Genomic DNA, 19,515 nt, shown 5'->3' with positions numbered 1-19,515 from the left:
TCTTTCACTCCAATCTCCGTTCTCTTACATATTCTCACAGTTGCATATGTATTATTGCAAAATGGAGAATATAAAATATATATAAATACAAAGTGATAACACTGCTACAGTAATTATATTACTCATTCCCAGATCAAAAGGCTTAATCACAACACAGTAAATCTGACACATTACCAAAAAATATACAAATAAAAATACGCAAAACAAAACAAAAATCTATTGAAATATATCAGTGTTAATTATACCAAATTAAAGAATGATTAATTAGTGATACAATAAGGAGTAAGTATTCAATAAATAAATAAAAATTAACATCCATTTGCTTGTAATAACATTGAATATATTACACGTCATATTTTATCAATATCTTTGACAAGTTTTTTTTCTGCCTCCAAAGTCTTTGTTTATGTATTATAGATAATTTAGAACAATGGAAAAGCATTTAAATACGAAATATGGTTTTTGTATAAATAAAAAAATTTATTTTTATGTATAATTAATTTTACTTATTTTTCATTAAAAAAAAAATTTTTTTTAGCATGGCAAAATATTTTTATTAATTGATCTTGTTTTTAAAATATTTTTTTCATTAAAATATAATTTTTTTCAGGATAAAATCCAATATAATTTTATGAAATAAAAAAAAAATAATAATAATTATGGCGTGGACAAATTACCAAAAATTTCTAGCTCTCCTTATGGTCGTGACTGGATCGTTTAACACTTTGTCTGTCAAGTAAGTTGATTTATTATTGAATGATGAAAATATTGTTTTTCATGAAACTTAGCAGAGGTCTAAAATTTTTGAATTTTTTTATTAATTAAATTACAATTAAAAAAATATTTATAAGAAATTGCACTTATATTTTTCAAGATTTTTACATGTGACAATTTTTTTTTTTAATTTTTTAAGTGAAATTTTTCCAAAAAAATTTTTCTAAAAATTTTGAAATGTCGGCTAACTTCATTTTCATTGTTTTTCAACGGATAAATGATAAATAATTATATTACAGATATTCAGACAGATTAATTGTACCAGGTGCAGATGGACAACCAAGACATTTCAACCATCCATTTATCCAGTCAAGTTTTATGTTTTTAGGAGAAATGTCTTGTTTATTGATTTTTAAAATCATATATGTTTATTATAATCGTCTTAACGTAAGTTTTATAAATTAAAATTTTTCATGATGCTGAAAAAGGCAGTAACACATTTTTACTCCAGATTACTCATTTTATTACAATGAATTTCGATCTAAATGCTATAAGTTTTTTTTAGATAAAGATGATTAATTATTGCAATTACTACATATATTTAAATTCAAATTTTTTCTATTCTTTGTTTTATTAGCTAAAGTCATTAAATGGTAACTTAGATAGACTTTGCTTGGAAACAACGTTACTTTTGTTATTTTTCTTAATTTTCTTGCTTTTCTATACTGTCTTTTATTATTTTCATTACTGTTTGATTACTATTATTATTATTACTATGTATTCATTTATTTGTAAGGCCCTTAGGGAGCTAAGGCTTCAGAGTCTACAAATTTTGATAATTTTGATTTGATAATATCTCGATTCAATAGTATATTAGAAGCGTTGACGCGCTTTTAAAAATCTCAATCAATTTTTTTTTTTTTTTTTTTAATAATATTTTATTTAACAAAAACAAATCTGTAACTTAAAATTTTTCAGCTCTGTGCAATAATCTGTACTCCAATAAAATAATTTAATAAATTAAAAAAATTTTTTACTATATATAGATATATAATTGAGCAAAGTTGACATTGAATTAAGTTTATTACACAATAGAATTTTATTTTTGAAGAATAAAATTATTGAGTTAAGTTTTTTTTTTAATTTATTTTAAGTAAACATATTGTTAAATAAAAAAAAATTGAATGAGATTTTTAAAAGCGTGTCAACACTTCTAATATAATGAATAAAGTTGAATAAAGTTAGTATCGAGTAGTGAATGAATTTAGTAAAGTTGTCTTTTTTTTTAAGTCATTCGATTAATTCTATTAAATACAGTATGTCGCAGAGTGGAGTAATCTGGAGTAAAGATGTATTATTGCCCTGAAAAAGGTTGACGTCTGTAAATTTTTTATAAAAAAAAATAATGAGCAAAAGTATTTCTCTCTATACATTTAAGAATACTTTTATAAGCTATGTAAAAGTTATTTTATTTATACTTAAAATTTTTTTAGAAATAAAAACTTAAACGTCTCCTATTTTATCATGATGGATTCTGTTACATTACAAATAATTAAACAAAAATATGATACTGAAATTGAAAGACATCTAATCATTTTTTAACAAATTAATTCATCACAAAAAAATTTCATGTTTGAGAGCTTTAAAAATTATAAATAAAATTTTTTAAAATAATAATTTAAACCTTGTTTATTTTTCGAGAAAAATCGTCAAGTGTCTGCTAATTTCAGTATTACACAAAAATGATTAAACAGTAAAAATTACCATCTAGGATGGATCAGTGGACAATAATCGTTTAACAAAAGGCTCAAGAAATTTTAACCCGTTAATATTTGTAATTCCTGCATTATGTGATATGATTGCAACGTCGATAATGTACGTGGGATTAAATTTAACTTACGCTAGCAGTTTTCAAATGCTTCGTGGATCTGTAATTGTTTTTACGGGTATTTTATCAATGGGATTTTTGGATCGTAAACTTGGCACACGAGAATGGTCAGGAATTGGGATGGTGATTTTTGGTTTAGCTCTTGTTGGAGTAAGTGATTTATTAATATCAGAACAAACGATGGATAGAAATTCTATTATTACTGGTGATTTACTCATTATTTCTGCTCAAGTAAGAAACTTTCTTAATAATTAAATTACTGAATAAGTAAAGAACGTTTATATACTTTTAAATTATTTTTTAATAGGTGATAACAGCTGTGCAAATGGTGGTTGAAGAAAAGTTTTTATCCGGATTAGACATTCCACCACTACAAGCTGTTGGTTGGGAGGGAATTTTTGGTTTCCTTGGAATTGTTTTAGCTATAATTCCATTTAATTACATAAAAGCTGATCCTCCATTCGCTGACAATTCACAAGGAACACTTGAAGCACCTATCGATGCATTTATTCAAATTGGAAACAGTGGCAGACTGTTCATGTCCATCATAGGTAAAAACTACTTAATAATCCATATCGCGACCCAAATGCCAAAAATGTGTATTACAGCAGCTAGATAGGGTTTTATGTCAAAAGGGCGTATAAAAAAATTTTTTTTCGCCATTCAACTTAGAACTGCTCAAAACGTAAAGATTTGTTTAAAAAAAGTTTTCTATGTACTAATGCCAAAAGGGCATATCTGAAAACATACGCCCTTTTGGCTTTAGAAAAAGTTTAGCCTAAAGCCAAAAGAGCGTATAAAAAAAAACTTTCAATTTTGTCTGAAATATAAAATTTAACTCTAAAAATTAAATTCAGATCATTTAATATTGTTGAATTTCGCGTCTCTGACTCAGCAACCATATTAGATATTGCACCTGTTTTTTTTTCTTTTTCAATTAAAATTATAAACAGAATTTGTATTAAAATTATAATAAGATAAAAGACCCAATTATTAACACTGGCCTAGTTGTTTGACACTTGCAATTTTATTCTAATTAAAAAAATCAAATGTTCTCAAAAAACCAATTTCCTTAAAATTTATAATTCAAAAATTATATTTATTAATTTATTAGAGTTGATATATTTTTTTTTTATTAAAATAAAATTGCAAGTGTCAATAACTAGGTCAGCGTCAATAACTGGGTTTTTTTTACTTTAATAACCTTCAAAAATACCTATTTGTAATTTAATAATCAATATATATATATATATATATATTTTCAATTCTGCAGCAAAATTAGTAATATATAACTCACAATTCAAAGCAATCGGCAAAAAAAAATTGTGCGCCTTTTTGGCTTTAGGTCACTAAATTTTCAATGTCCTAAAGCTAAAAACTAAAAGTTAAAACATACGCCCTTTTGGCTTTGGAAATTTATTTTTTTATTTTTAGGCTTAGAAAGTGTTCATAAAGCGATTAGTAAAAAAAAAAAAATTTATACGCCCTTTTGGTACTGCAAAGCCAAAAGGACGTATAAATTAATATGCGTCTTTTTGACATTTGGGTCGCGATATTATTAAGAGAATAAGCAAAATTTTGTGGCCAGTGTATTTATACGATAAAATTAGTATTTATGGTTAAATTTGCTATCGTTGGAAAGGTCTTGACCCAGAGTTGTGCCTTTTCATGCTTTGATATCATTCTCACTAATAGTCAATTTGTGATAAGTATTTAGGCTGCATTTGAAAATGCTCTTTCTCTAGATACATAATTAAGAAATTACCTTACATCTTGTGAAATATTGATATTTTTAAAGATATAAGGTCATCCCGATGTTACACTTATCAAGACCTTTCATTTGAGTACCCACATCAATTTTTCATATATTTATATATATATCATATATATGTATATATGACAAATATATCAAAATGCATGTGGGTACTCAAATGAAAGCTCTTGACGAGTGTAACATCGGGATGCGCTCATATTTTTAAAAACTTCAATAGTTAAGAAAGTACAGCGCCATTTAACAAGTCATTATTTAATAAAGCAAAATTTTACTTATTTATTGTTCACAAATCACGGCAGTCACATAGTGACTGCAAAGTTGCTAATTTTCAATAAAAATATTCACTATAAAATAATTATTCACAACTGCTTTGTATTTAAAGGTATTATGTTGAGTATTGCATTCTTCAATTTTGCTGGAATCAGTGTAACTAAGGAAATGAGCGCTACCACACGAATGATCCTTGATAGTATAAGAACTATCACCATTTGGATATTTTCAATTATATTTCAATGGCAAGAACTTCATTACGTCTCTACTACTATTCAAGTAAGTAATATCAATTTTTATCTTCAATTTAGATTATATATATTATTTAAAAAACTCGATTTTTTTATAGTTATTTGGATTCACCATTTTATTAATTGGAACATCATTTTATAACAACGTATTGATTCCACAATTATTACGCAAATGTCAATCGAGACTTGGAAGACACCGTCCACCACCTACTGATGAAGTTCGAGTGATAAATCCGACGACTGGTGACCAAGATATTGAAGACAGTTGATAAAAAAAATTAACTAATAAATAAATGCATATTATTTTAAGAAAAAAAAAATTTATTTTATATAAATGAAAATTTTATATATTTCATTGATATTAAGTTCATAATAATTGTTATATGAATTCAAGACTGTAAATGAAAATCTCTTTTCTTATCAAATAATTCGTGATTCCAATGTCTAGATTTTATTTTCTTAGTGGTTGAGTACCTTTTTGCCACTTATTTTTTATTCAACTTATGTTGTATTTAAACGTTTGGAAGTTTAAATTTGAATAAAGTTATTTCATATGCATGTTGATTAACTAAAACATACTTTCATAAATATATTTTTTTAATGTAATATTATAAACAATAAAATTATAAAAATGAAACTAACAATTTACCTTATAGAGTAAAAATAGGTAAATATATTGATTAGTATCAAACTAATTGTTTATTTTTAATAGAATATGTATTACAAAGATAAACATATTTTGTTATTTTTAATAATTTTTCTTCATTACAATAATTAATTATCTTAAATGAAATGGACATTATATATTTTTTCATCCATATTTTGCGCAGAAAAATAATACATCCCTAAAATTACTTATCTGCGTAAGTACTTTTTTTTTTTTTTTTTAAGTATTCTTAAAAATATCATAAATAATTTAATGAACCTTAGCAATACTTTTATAAGTAAACTTTTTGTCTTTTTTTTCCATTAATAATCATTAAAATGATGATGCTCGAGAAAACAAAAAAAAAAATAATGAAATTAAAAGCCTTTAAATAAACTGAAAAACTAAAAAGTTATGTAATTTCACCGGACATTAAAAATTTAATTAAAAGTAACTCGAGTATTAAAAAATCAAATAAATTTTCATTCCTTAAAACATATAATAAAAAAAAAAAATAACTTTTTCCTTCGTATTTTCTTAAAGGAAGTATAAAAGAGATTCCAGGTGAGCACTTGGTGACCGGTGAATACTTTGTGAAACTAAAAATGCTAATTTGTGAGCGTATTGGCAAGGCGCGGGAACTCGGACAGTCCCACTCCAGTTGAAATACATGTGCGTCAACTGGAAAGTCAAGCGTTGAAGCGCTGACACGTCGAGGCCAGCGTTGTCTTGAATCACGTTGTAGGCTGTCGGCGAGACAGATCCTTGTCTAACACACTGAGATACAATGAAGAAATCGTACCTCCATGGATTGGTGATGACGTCGTCGACAACAGTACCAGGTGGCGGATTATCACGGCGATTGTAGAACAAACGGGTGTTAATACGTTTGGTGACAATGATGAACGTCATCTTCACTGTTTCAGGACGACCGCCGTACACCCTAGCAAGGGCTTCATTCAAATGATTGACTTCGTGGTTCAGCACGTGGGGAATTTGACCTTCGCCGACACCATCACGGTAGACGATAATACGTGCAGGTAAACAACCGTTGTTCATTTCAGAATACTTGCGGAGTGCTTTGACCATGTTCATACTGAACTCGTTTGACAGCTCTTCATTATCGCGATGAGGGGTGACTGCAGAAAAGTAGCGGGTCATTCCACGATCAAGAGTTGCAACCAAAGCACCTGGAAAAATAATTTAATTGATTAGTTAATAAATTAATATATTATTCATAAATAAAAACAGAACGTTTATTAATTCTAAATTTGGAAATCAGTTGATAATGTCATTTGTAAAATTAGTCACTAATAAAAAATTATATTAATCAAATTAGCGAAATGGAAATTTCACCAAACGTAAATTTAGTCATTTATAAAATAGCGGAAAAAAAAATCTATGGCTTTGTGAATGTAGTCAATTCTTACTGCTGAACTTAGAAAATTAGCCGATTGTAAACTTTGTGAATTGTAAAATTAGCCGTTTTTTAATCTTGAATGAATTGACGGATCATAAAACGATTTAAGGCATCTAAAAGGAGTTCTATACATCTAGTTTTTCTGAAAATTAGAGCAGATTTGACCGACCGATTCAAAAGTTATAAGAAGTTTACATACGGCTAATTTTACAATTCGTAAAGTTTACAATCGGCAAATTTTATAAGTCTCTGCGGTAAAAATTGGCTAAATTCACGTAGTCACCGATTTTTGTTTTTCGCTATTTTATAAATGACTAAATTTATATTCGGTGATATTTTTATTTAGCTAATTTCATTAATATAATTTTAAATATCAAATTACTTTAAAATATTTTTCAATCTTGGTATTAGATGTCAAAACTAGATTTTTGAAAGATAAGATTTTCTATTAACAATAACTAACTTCTGGAATTATCTGTGTTAAGAGAATAAGAAAAATTTTATGTCCAGGATAGTCATATGATAAAATCGGTTTTTAAAATAAAATTTAATGTCATTGCAAAGGTCTTGATTTGAATTTGTGCCTTTTCAAGGTTTCATATCATTCTCACCGATAGTTAATTTATTATAATATTTAGGCTGCATTCGAAAATGCTCTATCTTTAGATACATAAATGAGAAATGACTTTGTATCTTGTGAACTATTGACATTTTTAAAGATACAAGCTCACCCCGACATTACACTCATCGAGACGTTTCATTTGAGTACCCACATGAATTTTTTCATATATTTATATATATATATATATGAAAAATATATCAAAATGCATGTGGGTACTCAAATGAAAGCTCGTGATGAATGTAACATCGGGATGAGCTTGTATTTTTAAAAACGTCAATTTTTAAGAAAGTATAGTGCAATTTAACAAAAGTTATTATTTAACAAAGCAAAATTTGATTTATTTATAGTTCAAAAGTCACGGCAGTCACATAAGGACTGAAAGGTTGCTAGTATAGATAAATGAAATAACTGAATAAATTTACTCACCAAAATCTGTTCCACGTTGGTTAGGATCGTGACAAACATCAAATCCGACAACCATTAACCCAGCCATACCAAAGTCCATAGTCCAAGGAGCACCACCGATCTTGCAGTTCATCTGAATTGCTACTTTTGTAGCAATAGACATGGCCCCTTTGGATGCTAAATTTTTAGCAAGAATGACTTGACTCGGAACTGGGCGATCCACACAGCACTTCTTTTTAACAGAAGCATAAATATCAGCACGTGATCTTGGTGCAACACAGCAGACAAGTTGAGGAGTAGATCGGCTCAAGATGCGTTCCAGTTCATCAGTATAGTCAGAAGCGTAATCTCGACGCATATCAATGACGCGAGGTTGGCTGACAAAGAATGACATTCCTTGGCCGGCTTTGATGATGTTACTAACGAAATTCTGTCAAAAAGTAAAAAAAAAAAAAAAAATATTTAGATTTATTTTGGATTTAAAAAAAAAAAATAAATAAAGAAGTTCACGTTATTAGAAATATTTGTAGATAAATAAAATTATGATACATAAATTAATACTTAATATAATCAAAGTCAAGATATTTTTGAATGAATATGTAACGATTTAATTGAATTGGAATTTTACCTGAGCTTCTCCACGTCGTACAGATTCTGGAACAAGGAGAATCCAATCAGATAATCTGTTGCAAACAATCAATCGTGAGCATCGGAAGTGTTTAGTCCAATCAGCAGACTGAGTGGCTGACTCCCTCGAGGCTCCAAAAATAATGTTTTCTGGTGGTAATACACGAGCTGGAATTTCAATTAGGTTGGTATCTAGTTTTAAATTCCACTGTTTAAACTCTTGAACTACTGCCGATGTGCCCTGCAATCTTCTGTTGAACATCAGCAATTTGTCGATACGCCTGTCAGGATTAACACGAGTGTGTTTAGCTAAAGCAGCCATCAACTTGTAGTCGTTTCTCATTTCATCGGTCAATCCTGAAATTAAAAAAAATTTTAACATTAATCAAGATTTAAAAATTTAATTAAATTATTTAAAGTATAATTTGTTAAAAAATTAGTACCAGTAGTGCGACACAATTCAGGAATGAGATAAATTATTTCATCCTGTCCAGCACGACGATCTCTTTGATCTGAACGAGAGGCAAGAAGCGGTTGCTTAACATCTCGGATGGTAATTCCGTGTTTGGCTTCATAATATTGTATGTAAGTTGTCGGAACTTTGTCCTTTCCGAATAAAAATGTTGATTGAGGCGATCTGGAGAAATCAATGTCATCAATTCGATAGGTATTGTTGTTGTAATCAGTCATTACTCGTGAATTTAATACGGCAGCTTTGCAGGCTCCCTGAAAGAATTAATGTTAATGTTAATAATAATGAAAGTATATGAAAAACTGTTTGATGATACATACATGTACATCACCACCACGACACTGGTTGCGAACTCTTTGCAGAACATGATAAATAGTCTCTTGGCGCATCACTTTGTGAGTGATTTCACAACTCATGAGAACATCGCGTTCATGTTGACGAATTGATGTTTGATAACCAGGCCATAATTGAAGTCCAAATTCATGGATGTTGACCTGAAAATTATTAAAGAATAAAAAAATATTAATGAACTATCCTAGATTGTTTTGAAAAATTTCAAGTTCATGACAATTACACTGGCTCGAGGATCATAATAGTCACGATTGACTAATTTAAGCTGGAGATGTTCTAATCCTTTACGAGCAATGATGTTATAAAACTGAGGATAAGTTGGATCTCCTTTCGTCATTTCTCCAACGAGACGGATGCTGATTCTAATTTGGGTATTGTCTGATTGTCTTTCAGAAAATAATTCCCACGCCTGTAAAAACAGAATTGTACATCAGTATTAAAATTTTAAAAATAAAAAAATTAAAAAAAAAAAATAAAATTAAGTGTAAAAAATAAAGCCTAACAATAAGGAAAAAAGTCTTACTTCTGTTTTTGTACATTGATAGCGGTTAACAGTGTACAACAGAGTACCATCAAAGATGTAAATACCCAATGCTTCTTTATGAATACGAACGAGTCCTTTACGGACCATTAATCTGTCTTCTTCGGGAGCAAAGTCAACTCGGTATTGCTTTAAGCACCAATCGGGAGCGCTCAAAATCTTGAAAAAGTTGGCTTGCAACTTTATCGGATTTCCGCCCGATCCTAAAGAAAAGAAAAAAAAAAGAAAAAAAAAATTGTAAATTCATCAAGTTGAATATTTGAAGAAATTCAAGTTTTAAAAAAAAACCTTTCTTGGATGCTTTCACGTGAACAGGTCGTGAATTTAGAATGTCGGGGTTGACCATTCGGCGCCCTCGCATGGCTCCTCGCCCAGCAGCAGATGACGATGCGGCATCGCCACCACCCCCTTAAAAAAAAAAAATTCTTAATTCGTTGTGAGTTCAGACAAAAAAAATCAACAAATAACTATCAGAATTTTAATCTTACAATACTGGACATACTTTCAAGCCTGAAAAATGTAATGTAGTGATTAATTTAATAAACAAAATGATGATCGACATACCGACTGGTGCGACGGTTGATGGTGGAGGAGCCGGACGATCTACTCCTGGTGGACGCTGGTCTCCAGCAGAGGCTGCAGTTGGCACTGTTGGACGTACAGATCGGCCGAAACTCTGTGGGCGAGAATATTTCGTCTTTCTCCTCTCGATTAATGATCTATTCTCTAGAATTGGTTTGTAAAAAAAAAACTTTAAGTTACCGGTGGCGGGCCATACTGTTGAGCAGGATCATGAGCCTGAGATGGTCCTGGACGGCGTCCCCATACTCCTTGTGGGCCTTGCGGTTGCTGCGGTGCGCTACTACTGGCCCTTCCTCGGCTTTTTCCAGCCGGACGATCACGACGATTGTCCATTATTTCAAAAGCTAGAAATAAAAATTTATCAGTTAAGTTTAAAATAAAACAATGAAACTAACAAAATTTTTAGGTAAATTTTAAGTTGAATAAATTTTTTCTCAGAAGCGTATTTAGTAAAATAAAATTTAAATATAAAACCTCGAAAATAAAAATGATGGAAAATGAACTCGAAATTAAAAATTAAAAAAAATTTAAAAAAAAAAAAAACTAAGTAAATAATAAATTAGAATGTTTCATGTGTCTGAACAAGTCTGGTTTGCTCTCGAGTCTGAAGTCGATTACTAGCAGTCGACGCGGGAGATTAATTTTTACTTGAGTCGAGACAAAGAATTTCCAACTATTTATTCACTATACAAACAGAATAACTTAAGTTTAGTTACTAACGCCATTTTGTCTAAGATGAAATTTCAGATTAAAATTTCTAAGAATCCAATATCTTTTGAAGATAAAATAATACCGGTGTGACCGAGAATTTTCGAGACGAAGAAAAAGTAAACTAAGATAAAATAATTAAATTTAACGATTGATAAATTAAAACTAGTATAAAAATATTGAAAAAAAAAAAAAAAAAAAAAAAAATATTTAAAAATTGCTATTCATAAAATAAAAATGAAGAAATTATTCCGCGAACATGAGAACAAAAGCCGGCAGATAAATTGCGACACAAATGACAAAGATACACTAATTATTAGTTAAATTTTTCACTGATTTGAATTAATTAACAACCTAAAATAAATTTCAATCTCGAATAATTAATAAATTGCAAAAACGTAGAAATACACCCAGTAAAAAAATGTGATTGTACAAAAAACTAAGTACGGTTGATAACGAGGTATTTGCGCGATAATAAATTAATAACAAGTAAAATAATAACTTCCTTAGATTCTTAAATTATTAACAGAAGAAATGTAATGTCGATTTACCAATTAATTACCTGATTATCCAAAAATTTCAGAAAACGCGGATTATAAAAAAAAATTAAACAGAGGCGTGCCTGCACGACCTCTAAGAATGCTGACGCGGTTGTGGCGAGCCGGTGTCAGTCGGTTGTGTCTTTTGGTGGTTGTTTGGTGGTCTTCCAAGTCCATGCCACGCTACGAATCAACCCGAAACCTTCATTCGGGAATACTCGGTTGAATTCTGTAGAGAAAACGTTATTTTATCTTGCTGATTGGTCGAGAGTTTTTGAACTGCCGAGAAGGAGAGGGTGCTGCAAGATTGTTTACTACCCAGTGTGCCCAAGAACAAAGAAAAATGTCAAGTCGCCTGTCATACTCACGAGTCGTAATATATTGTATGTAACCATCTAATACTTACTTTAGACGTGATTTTACTTAATTTATGAGTTATTAAAATTTTTCTTTATGTAGATAATTAATGACATTAAATTTAGCTGTCAGTTCACAATTTTTTTAATTTTCTTTAATAAATAAATTATAGCAAAAAAAAAATGGACTTTAAAAATTTCAATAAATTAAAAATGCAATTTTTTAAAAATAATTTTTTTGTTAAAGAAAATTAAAAAATTGTCAAGTGACAGCTGACTTTAATGTCATAAATAATTAGCTCAGAAATTATTATTTACAAACGTTGAAAATTCATGGAGTTGAAATTAACCAACATTTGATAATATAATTTTTGGTTCATATATAACAAATAATTAGATACTAGAAAATACTAAAAAAATTTTTAATAACACTGAAGTTCACAGACATTAAAAAAATTTTTTTTTAATTTTATAGCAATTAAATTATTTAAAAAAAAAATTAATTAAAAAGTTTCACATGTTAAAATTAATAAAAAATACAAGTGAAAATTTTTAGAAGCATTTTTTTATTGTAATTGATTTGTTAAAAAAATTATTAAAATTAACAGCTGACCGCTAACTTCAGTATTATAATTTTTATATTTTTGTGAAAAATTTTTACTTATGGATTTTTTTATGATACTGAGATTAGCAGACATCTGACAATTTTATGAAAATAAAGTTAGTTGACAACTAAAAATTTTTAGAATTTTTTTTATTGAAAAAATTATTACAAAAAAAATTTTTTTTTTTATTTGTACGTGTGAAAAACTTCAAAAACTGCAAGTGCAATTTTTTAAAAATATTTTTTTGTTTTAATTTAATTATTAAAAAAAAATCAAAAAATTTAGAATATCGGCTAACTTTAATGACATGAAAATTTTTCGAATTTGTATAACCAGTTAATTATTATAAAAAATGTATTTAAAAAATCGCATTTGTGAATTTTCTATTATTTCTACATGGAATTGTTTTGATAACTTTTTTTTATTGTTATTTAATTATTATAAAAATTGTTAAATGTTTGTTAAATTAAGTATCATATTTTTTTATGTTAATAATTTTTTTGAAAATATTTTTATAACTTATTTTTTTAATTTTCAGATTTATGTGATTTTTAGAATCATGATATTCACAATTATATTGAGAAACAATTTTTTTTTTTAACATTACGGATTTTATTTATCTGAACACATAAATAATAAATAAATAAAATCGAATAAACTAAGTTAAAACATCTGTAAAAATTTTAATATTAAGGATAAGTAATTTTTATTTTTCACATTCAAACTTAAATTTATTTAAAACTTCGTATTTATTTACATAATCATATTTTCTATTTACTGTTAATGATTATTTGTTTAACATTTTTTATTGATAAAATTTTTATTGCAGACGACAGTTAAATTGAAAGAAAGGGCCGTTGATCAAGTATTTTATCTGGTACTTATTTATAAATCATTTGTAAGTGATAAAACTTTTATCAGAAATAAATCTTTTTAGAAACGATAGAGTTACCAAAAGTACATATAATATTTCATGCAACAAAAGTACTCATTGTTTATGTAAGTATAATCTACAAATGGTACATTATATAATTTTATATTATTTCTAATATTTTTTTTACATTGCACAATTCTAATTTTGATCATGGATAGAAGTAATATATAAATATTAGAACCAGGTTTTTAATAATGTAATTAAAGGTGAAGATACAGCAGCACAATTAATAAAAAAACTCTAGTATAAAATTAAATTATTTACAAATATGTAGTGATAAACTTTTGCAAGTAAAAATGATTGTGTTTTTATCAAATTTAATGACAATTCTATTTATTTTCGATTAAATAATATGTTTCAATTAACAACAATTTACTGAAAGTTTTTATAGTTACTTGGCTTAGGATCATGTAATATTGATATGTTGTTATTTACATAAGAGCTAGAACATAAAGAAATACTTCAATAGTAACTCTATACTATATTGAATGTAAATTTAAATGAGATTAAAAGTTGAGAGTATTTTGGTGTTTATCAACTGATAGAATAAAAAAAAAAAAAAAAAGCTTATTTTACCCGAAGTTTATAATGAGATCTATTATTTGTTTTGTTTGTATTATTGATTCTCTATCTCAACTCTAATTGAATATGATATTCAGGCGTGTTGTAGGTAATATAAAAATATAAATGCTTATGTAAATCAAATTATACTTAAAATTAAGGCGTTTAATTATGATTAAGATATTCAAGGTATAAAACCGATTAAATTGTAATTATACAAATGTAAAAATGCAGTTCAGTAGTCTGATAAACTTTTTTTCATTTATTTTTCATAACTTAAATTTTTCAACATAACTAATTAAAAGATTCGAATTTCTAAAGTCATTATTACACAAAAATCAAAATTAAAATAAGATTTCTTATCTAATTTTTCGAAAATTTAATATATAATTATAAAAGAAAATTTTTTCTAGAGATGATGAAGTTTTTACAAATTCTTCACTACGAGATTTTATAATTCTAATTTATTTTTTCCATTATTATTTTTCCACGTGACGATTTTCAATCCTTAAAATAACATCTACCAAGAAAAATTCTAATTTTAAATATATTAAAATTAAAAAAATTAAAAAAAATCTTTTACTAGCAGCCAAATGGGTAAAACGAAACGTAGCCATTGTATGTAGGAGAAAAAGTTTATCTATTTTCTATTTTATGGTCCTTTTCCTGTTATGACCTTGGGTTTCTCATGCTGTATCAGTAGTATTTAAAACCTTAAGTAAAGCGAGGATTTACTTACACATTATTATACAGAGTTTTGAAGCTATAAAAATATATCTGGAAATAATTATGTAGCTAAAAATGTGATATTTAGATTTTTACCTAAAAACTTACTTAAATAAAAAAGTAAAATACAAAACGGCAATATAGATATATATTCGCGTGTATTTTCAATTTTGATCTCTATGAACAGCTTACAAAAGATAAAACTATTTTTTAATGTAAAATATTATAACACTAAGCCTTTTTTTCTTCATTAAGTTACACAAATTACATTTAAACATTTTTACATTGCTATACTGATAAAAAAATTGACTTGACACAAGAGCCAAACTCTTGAACCAAGAATTCAATTTTGAAGAAAATCATTTTCTTGAGTCAAGAGAAGAAATTCTTGAAACAAGAAAATTTTCTTAGACCAAGAATAATTTCTTAGCTCAAGAATTTATTCTTTTGACTCAAGAAAATTGTTTTCTTCAAAATGGAATTCTTGGTTCAAGAGTTTGGCTCTTGAGTCAAGTCAATTTTTTTATCAGTGTAGAACTTTACTGTAAAAAAAAAGGAATTTAATTTTTCTAATCAGCTTATTTCTAATGAAAAGATTTTTTAAATTGCATTTTATAAATCTTTTAAATTCAATTTTTTCAATTCTTTTTTTAGCGTTTGCATCATGTGATCTTCTAATCGAGTAGCTTGTGGTATTATTATTGTCAATTTGGGTAGTATCAAGCATATATCACCCTGGGACGGTATCTACACTTGGTTACCAAATATGTCATCTTGGACTAAAGTCGATGGTCATTCACTTGGAAAAACATAATCGCCTTAAGTAATAAACAACTACTCAAAGTATTACTATTATAAAAACTCTGGGCTAAGTATTGGGAATTTTTTGTTTAAAAAAAAAAAAAAAAAAAATCCCTCTATTTTGAGGAGAAATAAGTTATCAATTATATTGTGAGTATACAGGCAATGCATTTTAGCTTGTAAAATATTAACATGTTGAGTACTGATGTTCAATAGGTATCTACAAGCAAGCGAGTTACGAAAGATTACAAAACCTAATCCAAGATGCACACAACTTATACACTGTGTAGTCTCATCCAGGTAAACGTGGCTATTGTAGCTACAAGAACTGCTATAAATTTTGAGGGCTCAGTTTGGCGTTTTTTCTACCTATTAATATGAAGAGGGTTTGACCCGTAGAATGGCTAGTAAAACATGCTGCCTTTTTTTCAGAAGATTTGGTTTGTTGATTTTAAAGAATAGAATGATAGCTATTGTGAAAGTGTAAATTCAGAAAACAAACACTATTGTTTTTGATAATTATTTTAGTATTTTTATCAATAGTTAAACTATAAGATCTATTTTCTAAATTCTAGATTTTATTTTATGCAAGATCAGAATATTATAGTCGTTTTGTGCTGTTATACAATAAAATAACAGAAGAAATAGTTTTTTTTATTACTATATACGTGTGTGTTGCAGTATATGATAATCATATTTATGAAAATGAAGTTAGTCGACATTTCAAAATTTTTAGAAATTATTTATTGAAAAAATTTCAATTAAACAATTAAAAAAAAAAATTTCACATGTAAAAAACTTGAAAAAGTATAAGTGAAATTTTTTAGAAACATCTTTTTAATTGTAATTTAATTAATAAAAAAAATCAAAAATTTTTTAGACGTCTACTAACTTCAGTGTTATTCATATTTTTGTCAATTTTTAAGAAAATATTAATTATAAATTAAAAATTTCAATCGAGATTGCTTTCTCAAATTTTATGTATCATATTTTACATTACTATCTAAGGATCTCATAAAAAAAAAACTTTTTTTTTTCTCGATATTCTACTGAATTCATTACTGTACATCATGTTTTAATATCCATAAAAATCTTTTAACAATTGATATTAAAAATGATATTGTTATTAACTCGTCAACATTTTTAACTGACGCTTTGATTGCAGATTCTTAAAATATCAAATTGCGGGTAAGCAGAGAAAATTCACCATACAAAATGTGAACATCCGTATTTTTGGTAATCAACAAAGCAATTCAATTCAAGAGATAAGAACGAAGTTTTCTGTAAAACCTATATAGAATTTTCCATACAAACTACATTTTAAATAATGAAGAAGAATGTTTTATGGACATCAGTAAAAAAGTATTTGGAAGTAACAATGATTGGAAATACTCGAAATACATTAGAAAAAAAAAAAAAAAAAAAAAAAAAAAAATTTATTAGATGAAAAAATGAATTTTTGCCAATGAATGAATTGACCCTGTACATAGATCTCAAAGTTGTCCGATGATTATACACTGATTGATAATACAGTAAAACCATTGAAAACTCTTAAGCGTAAAATTAATGATGATTTTTGAGAACCGCTTATTACTAAAACGAAATTTTATCCTAACATTGCTGTGGGTGATGAAACATTTCAAGCTCATAAAACAATTTTAGCTCCCCTTAGCAGCTTGTTTAATATTCCATGTTAGCTTATGATAGATTATGATGCCATGTTCTCACGTGACATGAAAGAAAACGGAGAAAATGCAATAACCATACCAGATGTTGATCCTAATTTTTCGAAAAAATTCTTGAGTTTATGTACACAGATAAAGTTAATAATCTGGGTAGTGATGTTGAAGAATTATTGGATGCATCTAATACATATAGCAAATTCAAACACTAAAGAAAATATGTGAATATTAGCTATTCAAAACGATTTCTATTAAAAATGCTATTAGAATATTTGTTTTGGCTGATCGTTATAATGCAGAAAGATTGATGGATTTTTTTATGTAATTTATAATATTTATAATTTATAATTAGCCGTCAACTGTCAATTTAAAAAATTTTAATAACAAATCAATTACAATAAAAAAATGCTTCTCAAAATTTTCACATAATTTTTATTAACTTTAACATGTGAAACTTTTTAATTAATTTTTTTTTATGATAATTTTATTGCTATAAAATTAAAAAAAAAAATTTTTAATGTCTGTCAACTTCAGTGTCATATTTTTAATGAAAATTAATTTAGCAGACATTGAATAATTTTGAGAATTTTTTTAACAAATAAATTATTGCAAAAAAAAAATTAGAGAAAAAAATTGACATGAAGAAATTTTAAGAAATTAAAAATGCAATTTTTTAAAAGTAATTTTTCAAAACAAATTTTTTTGTTAAAAAAAAATTAAAAACTGGCCAAGACTGCTAACTTTAATGTATGACATTAAGTTTGCTGCAAAAATTATTTTTAAAAAGTGGCATTTATAGTTTTTTAAAATTTCTAAATGTCAATTTTTTTAATACATTTTTTTGCAATAATTTAATTGTTATAAAAATTCTTTAAATTTATCTGCCAAGTTATGATATTAAAGTTAGCAGTCATAAGAGAATTTAAAAATTTTATTTAACAAAAACATTAGTTCCAAAAAATGATTTTTAAAAAATTGGATTTTTAATTTTTTTAAATTTCTAAATGTCAATTTTTTTGCCATAATTTATTTGTTGCCATAAAAAAAAAAATTCTAAAATTCATAAATTATTAAATATTTGCTAAATTTATTTTCATGCTAAATTAATTTTCATCTTTAATGTCATGTATTTTTGAATAATGTAATCTGATACAAAAAAAGGGTGATTTACATGTATATAAACAATTACTATGAAAAAGAGGGGGATTCTGTAAACGCATTCTCGCTTCGCGGAGCTCGCGTCTTTTGTTTTTCAACGCGCTTTTTTATAAGACGTAGTAGTTGGCTAGTATCAATTCGTGATCAATATACCACGTATGTTACATAGATTTTAAAATAATAAAAATATTTGTGAACACTTTTTTTTATAAAAAATTGAATTGTTTAACTTGTAAGTAAAAAGTGCTTGTAATAAAATGGAAAAAGTTATTCCTACGCAAATAAACATTCACTTATTTACGAATGGGAAATAAAAGATCTAACGTCATTTATCACATTTTCAACAACGAGTATTAACGGTCCAGGTATAATTGAGTCTCCTAAATTTTCAACGGGTTCACGCAATAACGATCAATGGCGATTGGAAATCAAAATCAAGGAAGATACAAGTTTTACAAAGGAATATTATGACATGAAAATATACTTATATTCGATTAGCAAATGTAAACCAAAGGCTGAATATCGTGTTTTTATCTTAAATAAAAATAAAGATAAACACGATTTTTATTGGTCAGTTGTAACTCATCCTTACGCAAAATACGTTGCTGGAAGAATGATACATCTTGATGATTTCACATTTTTGGAGATCATTTCGATGGTGGTGTTTTGACAATAGATGAACTGTTAAAAAAAAAAAAGATGAGTTTTTACCAAATGGAACTTTAACAATATCCGTTGATCTTACTGTGTATGATGACTACGTATCACTCAGCAATCCAAAAATACCATTGAAATCTAAAGCGAAAGATCAAATGATCGAGGATTTTAAAAAATTGTTTATTACTAAAGAAGGCAGTGATATTTTTACTACAATTGATGATA

The 19,515-nt window shown here is 27.0% G+C and overlaps 2 protein-coding genes and 1 long non-coding RNA gene across 6 annotated transcripts; 2 read left to right on the top strand and 1 right to left on the bottom strand.

The window, feature by feature from the left end:
• The first annotated feature begins 54 nt into the window (after nt 1-54).
• On the top strand, nt 55-6,061 carry Tango9 (transport and golgi organization 9). The gene is made up of 7 exons (XM_074241635.1): nt 55-282; nt 611-736; nt 1,014-1,161; nt 2,486-2,833; nt 2,910-3,153; nt 4,759-4,925; nt 4,996-6,061. Exons 2-7 carry the CDS (start codon nt 660-662, stop codon nt 5,164-5,166), a joined length of 1,155 nt encoding a protein of 384 aa, XP_074097736.1. The 5' UTR covers nt 55-282; nt 611-659; the 3' UTR covers nt 5,167-6,061.
• Nucleotides 5,578-11,972, bottom strand: LOC141526595 (piwi-like protein Siwi). Of its 3 annotated transcripts, none has more exons than XM_074241632.1 (11): nt 11,834-11,972; nt 10,744-10,907; nt 10,546-10,678; nt 10,270-10,389; nt 9,964-10,184; nt 9,664-9,849; nt 9,410-9,583; nt 9,061-9,343; nt 8,619-8,974; nt 8,012-8,420; nt 5,578-6,733 (listed from the first exon to the last, which is right to left on the bottom strand). In XM_074241632.1, exons 2-11 carry the CDS (start codon nt 10,894-10,896, stop codon nt 6,081-6,083), a joined length of 2,688 nt encoding a protein of 895 aa, XP_074097733.1. In that variant the 5' UTR covers nt 10,897-10,907; nt 11,834-11,972; the 3' UTR covers nt 5,578-6,080. The 3 variants fall into 3 exon arrangements, with proteins under 3 accessions (XP_074097733.1, XP_074097735.1, XP_074097734.1); XM_074241634.1 differs by having other exon boundaries at nt 10,546-10,657; XM_074241633.1 differs by having other exon boundaries at nt 11,823-11,910.
• A 102-nt stretch (nt 11,973-12,074) lies between these two features.
• LOC141526597 (uncharacterized) lies at nt 12,075-17,858 on the top strand. 2 transcript variants are annotated; one of them, XR_012479056.1, is made up of 6 exons: nt 12,075-12,193; nt 13,310-13,470; nt 13,601-13,770; nt 15,647-15,943; nt 16,010-16,093; nt 16,959-17,858. It is a non-coding gene; the product is annotated as an uncharacterized LOC141526597 (long non-coding RNA). The 2 variants fall into 2 exon arrangements; XR_012479057.1 differs by having other exon boundaries at nt 16,010-16,233.
• The last annotated feature ends 1,657 nt before the right edge of the window (nt 17,859-19,515 follow it).

This window comes from Cotesia typhae, unplaced genomic scaffold, assembly GCF_013202065.1.
Source record: "Cotesia typhae breed Kobodo isofemale line unplaced genomic scaffold, CoteBio_Ctyphae contig_36, whole genome shotgun sequence".
Classification (NCBI taxonomy): Eukaryota; Metazoa; Arthropoda; class Insecta; order Hymenoptera; family Braconidae; genus Cotesia; species Cotesia typhae.
This window is presented reverse-complemented; position numbering and strand designations above follow the sequence as displayed.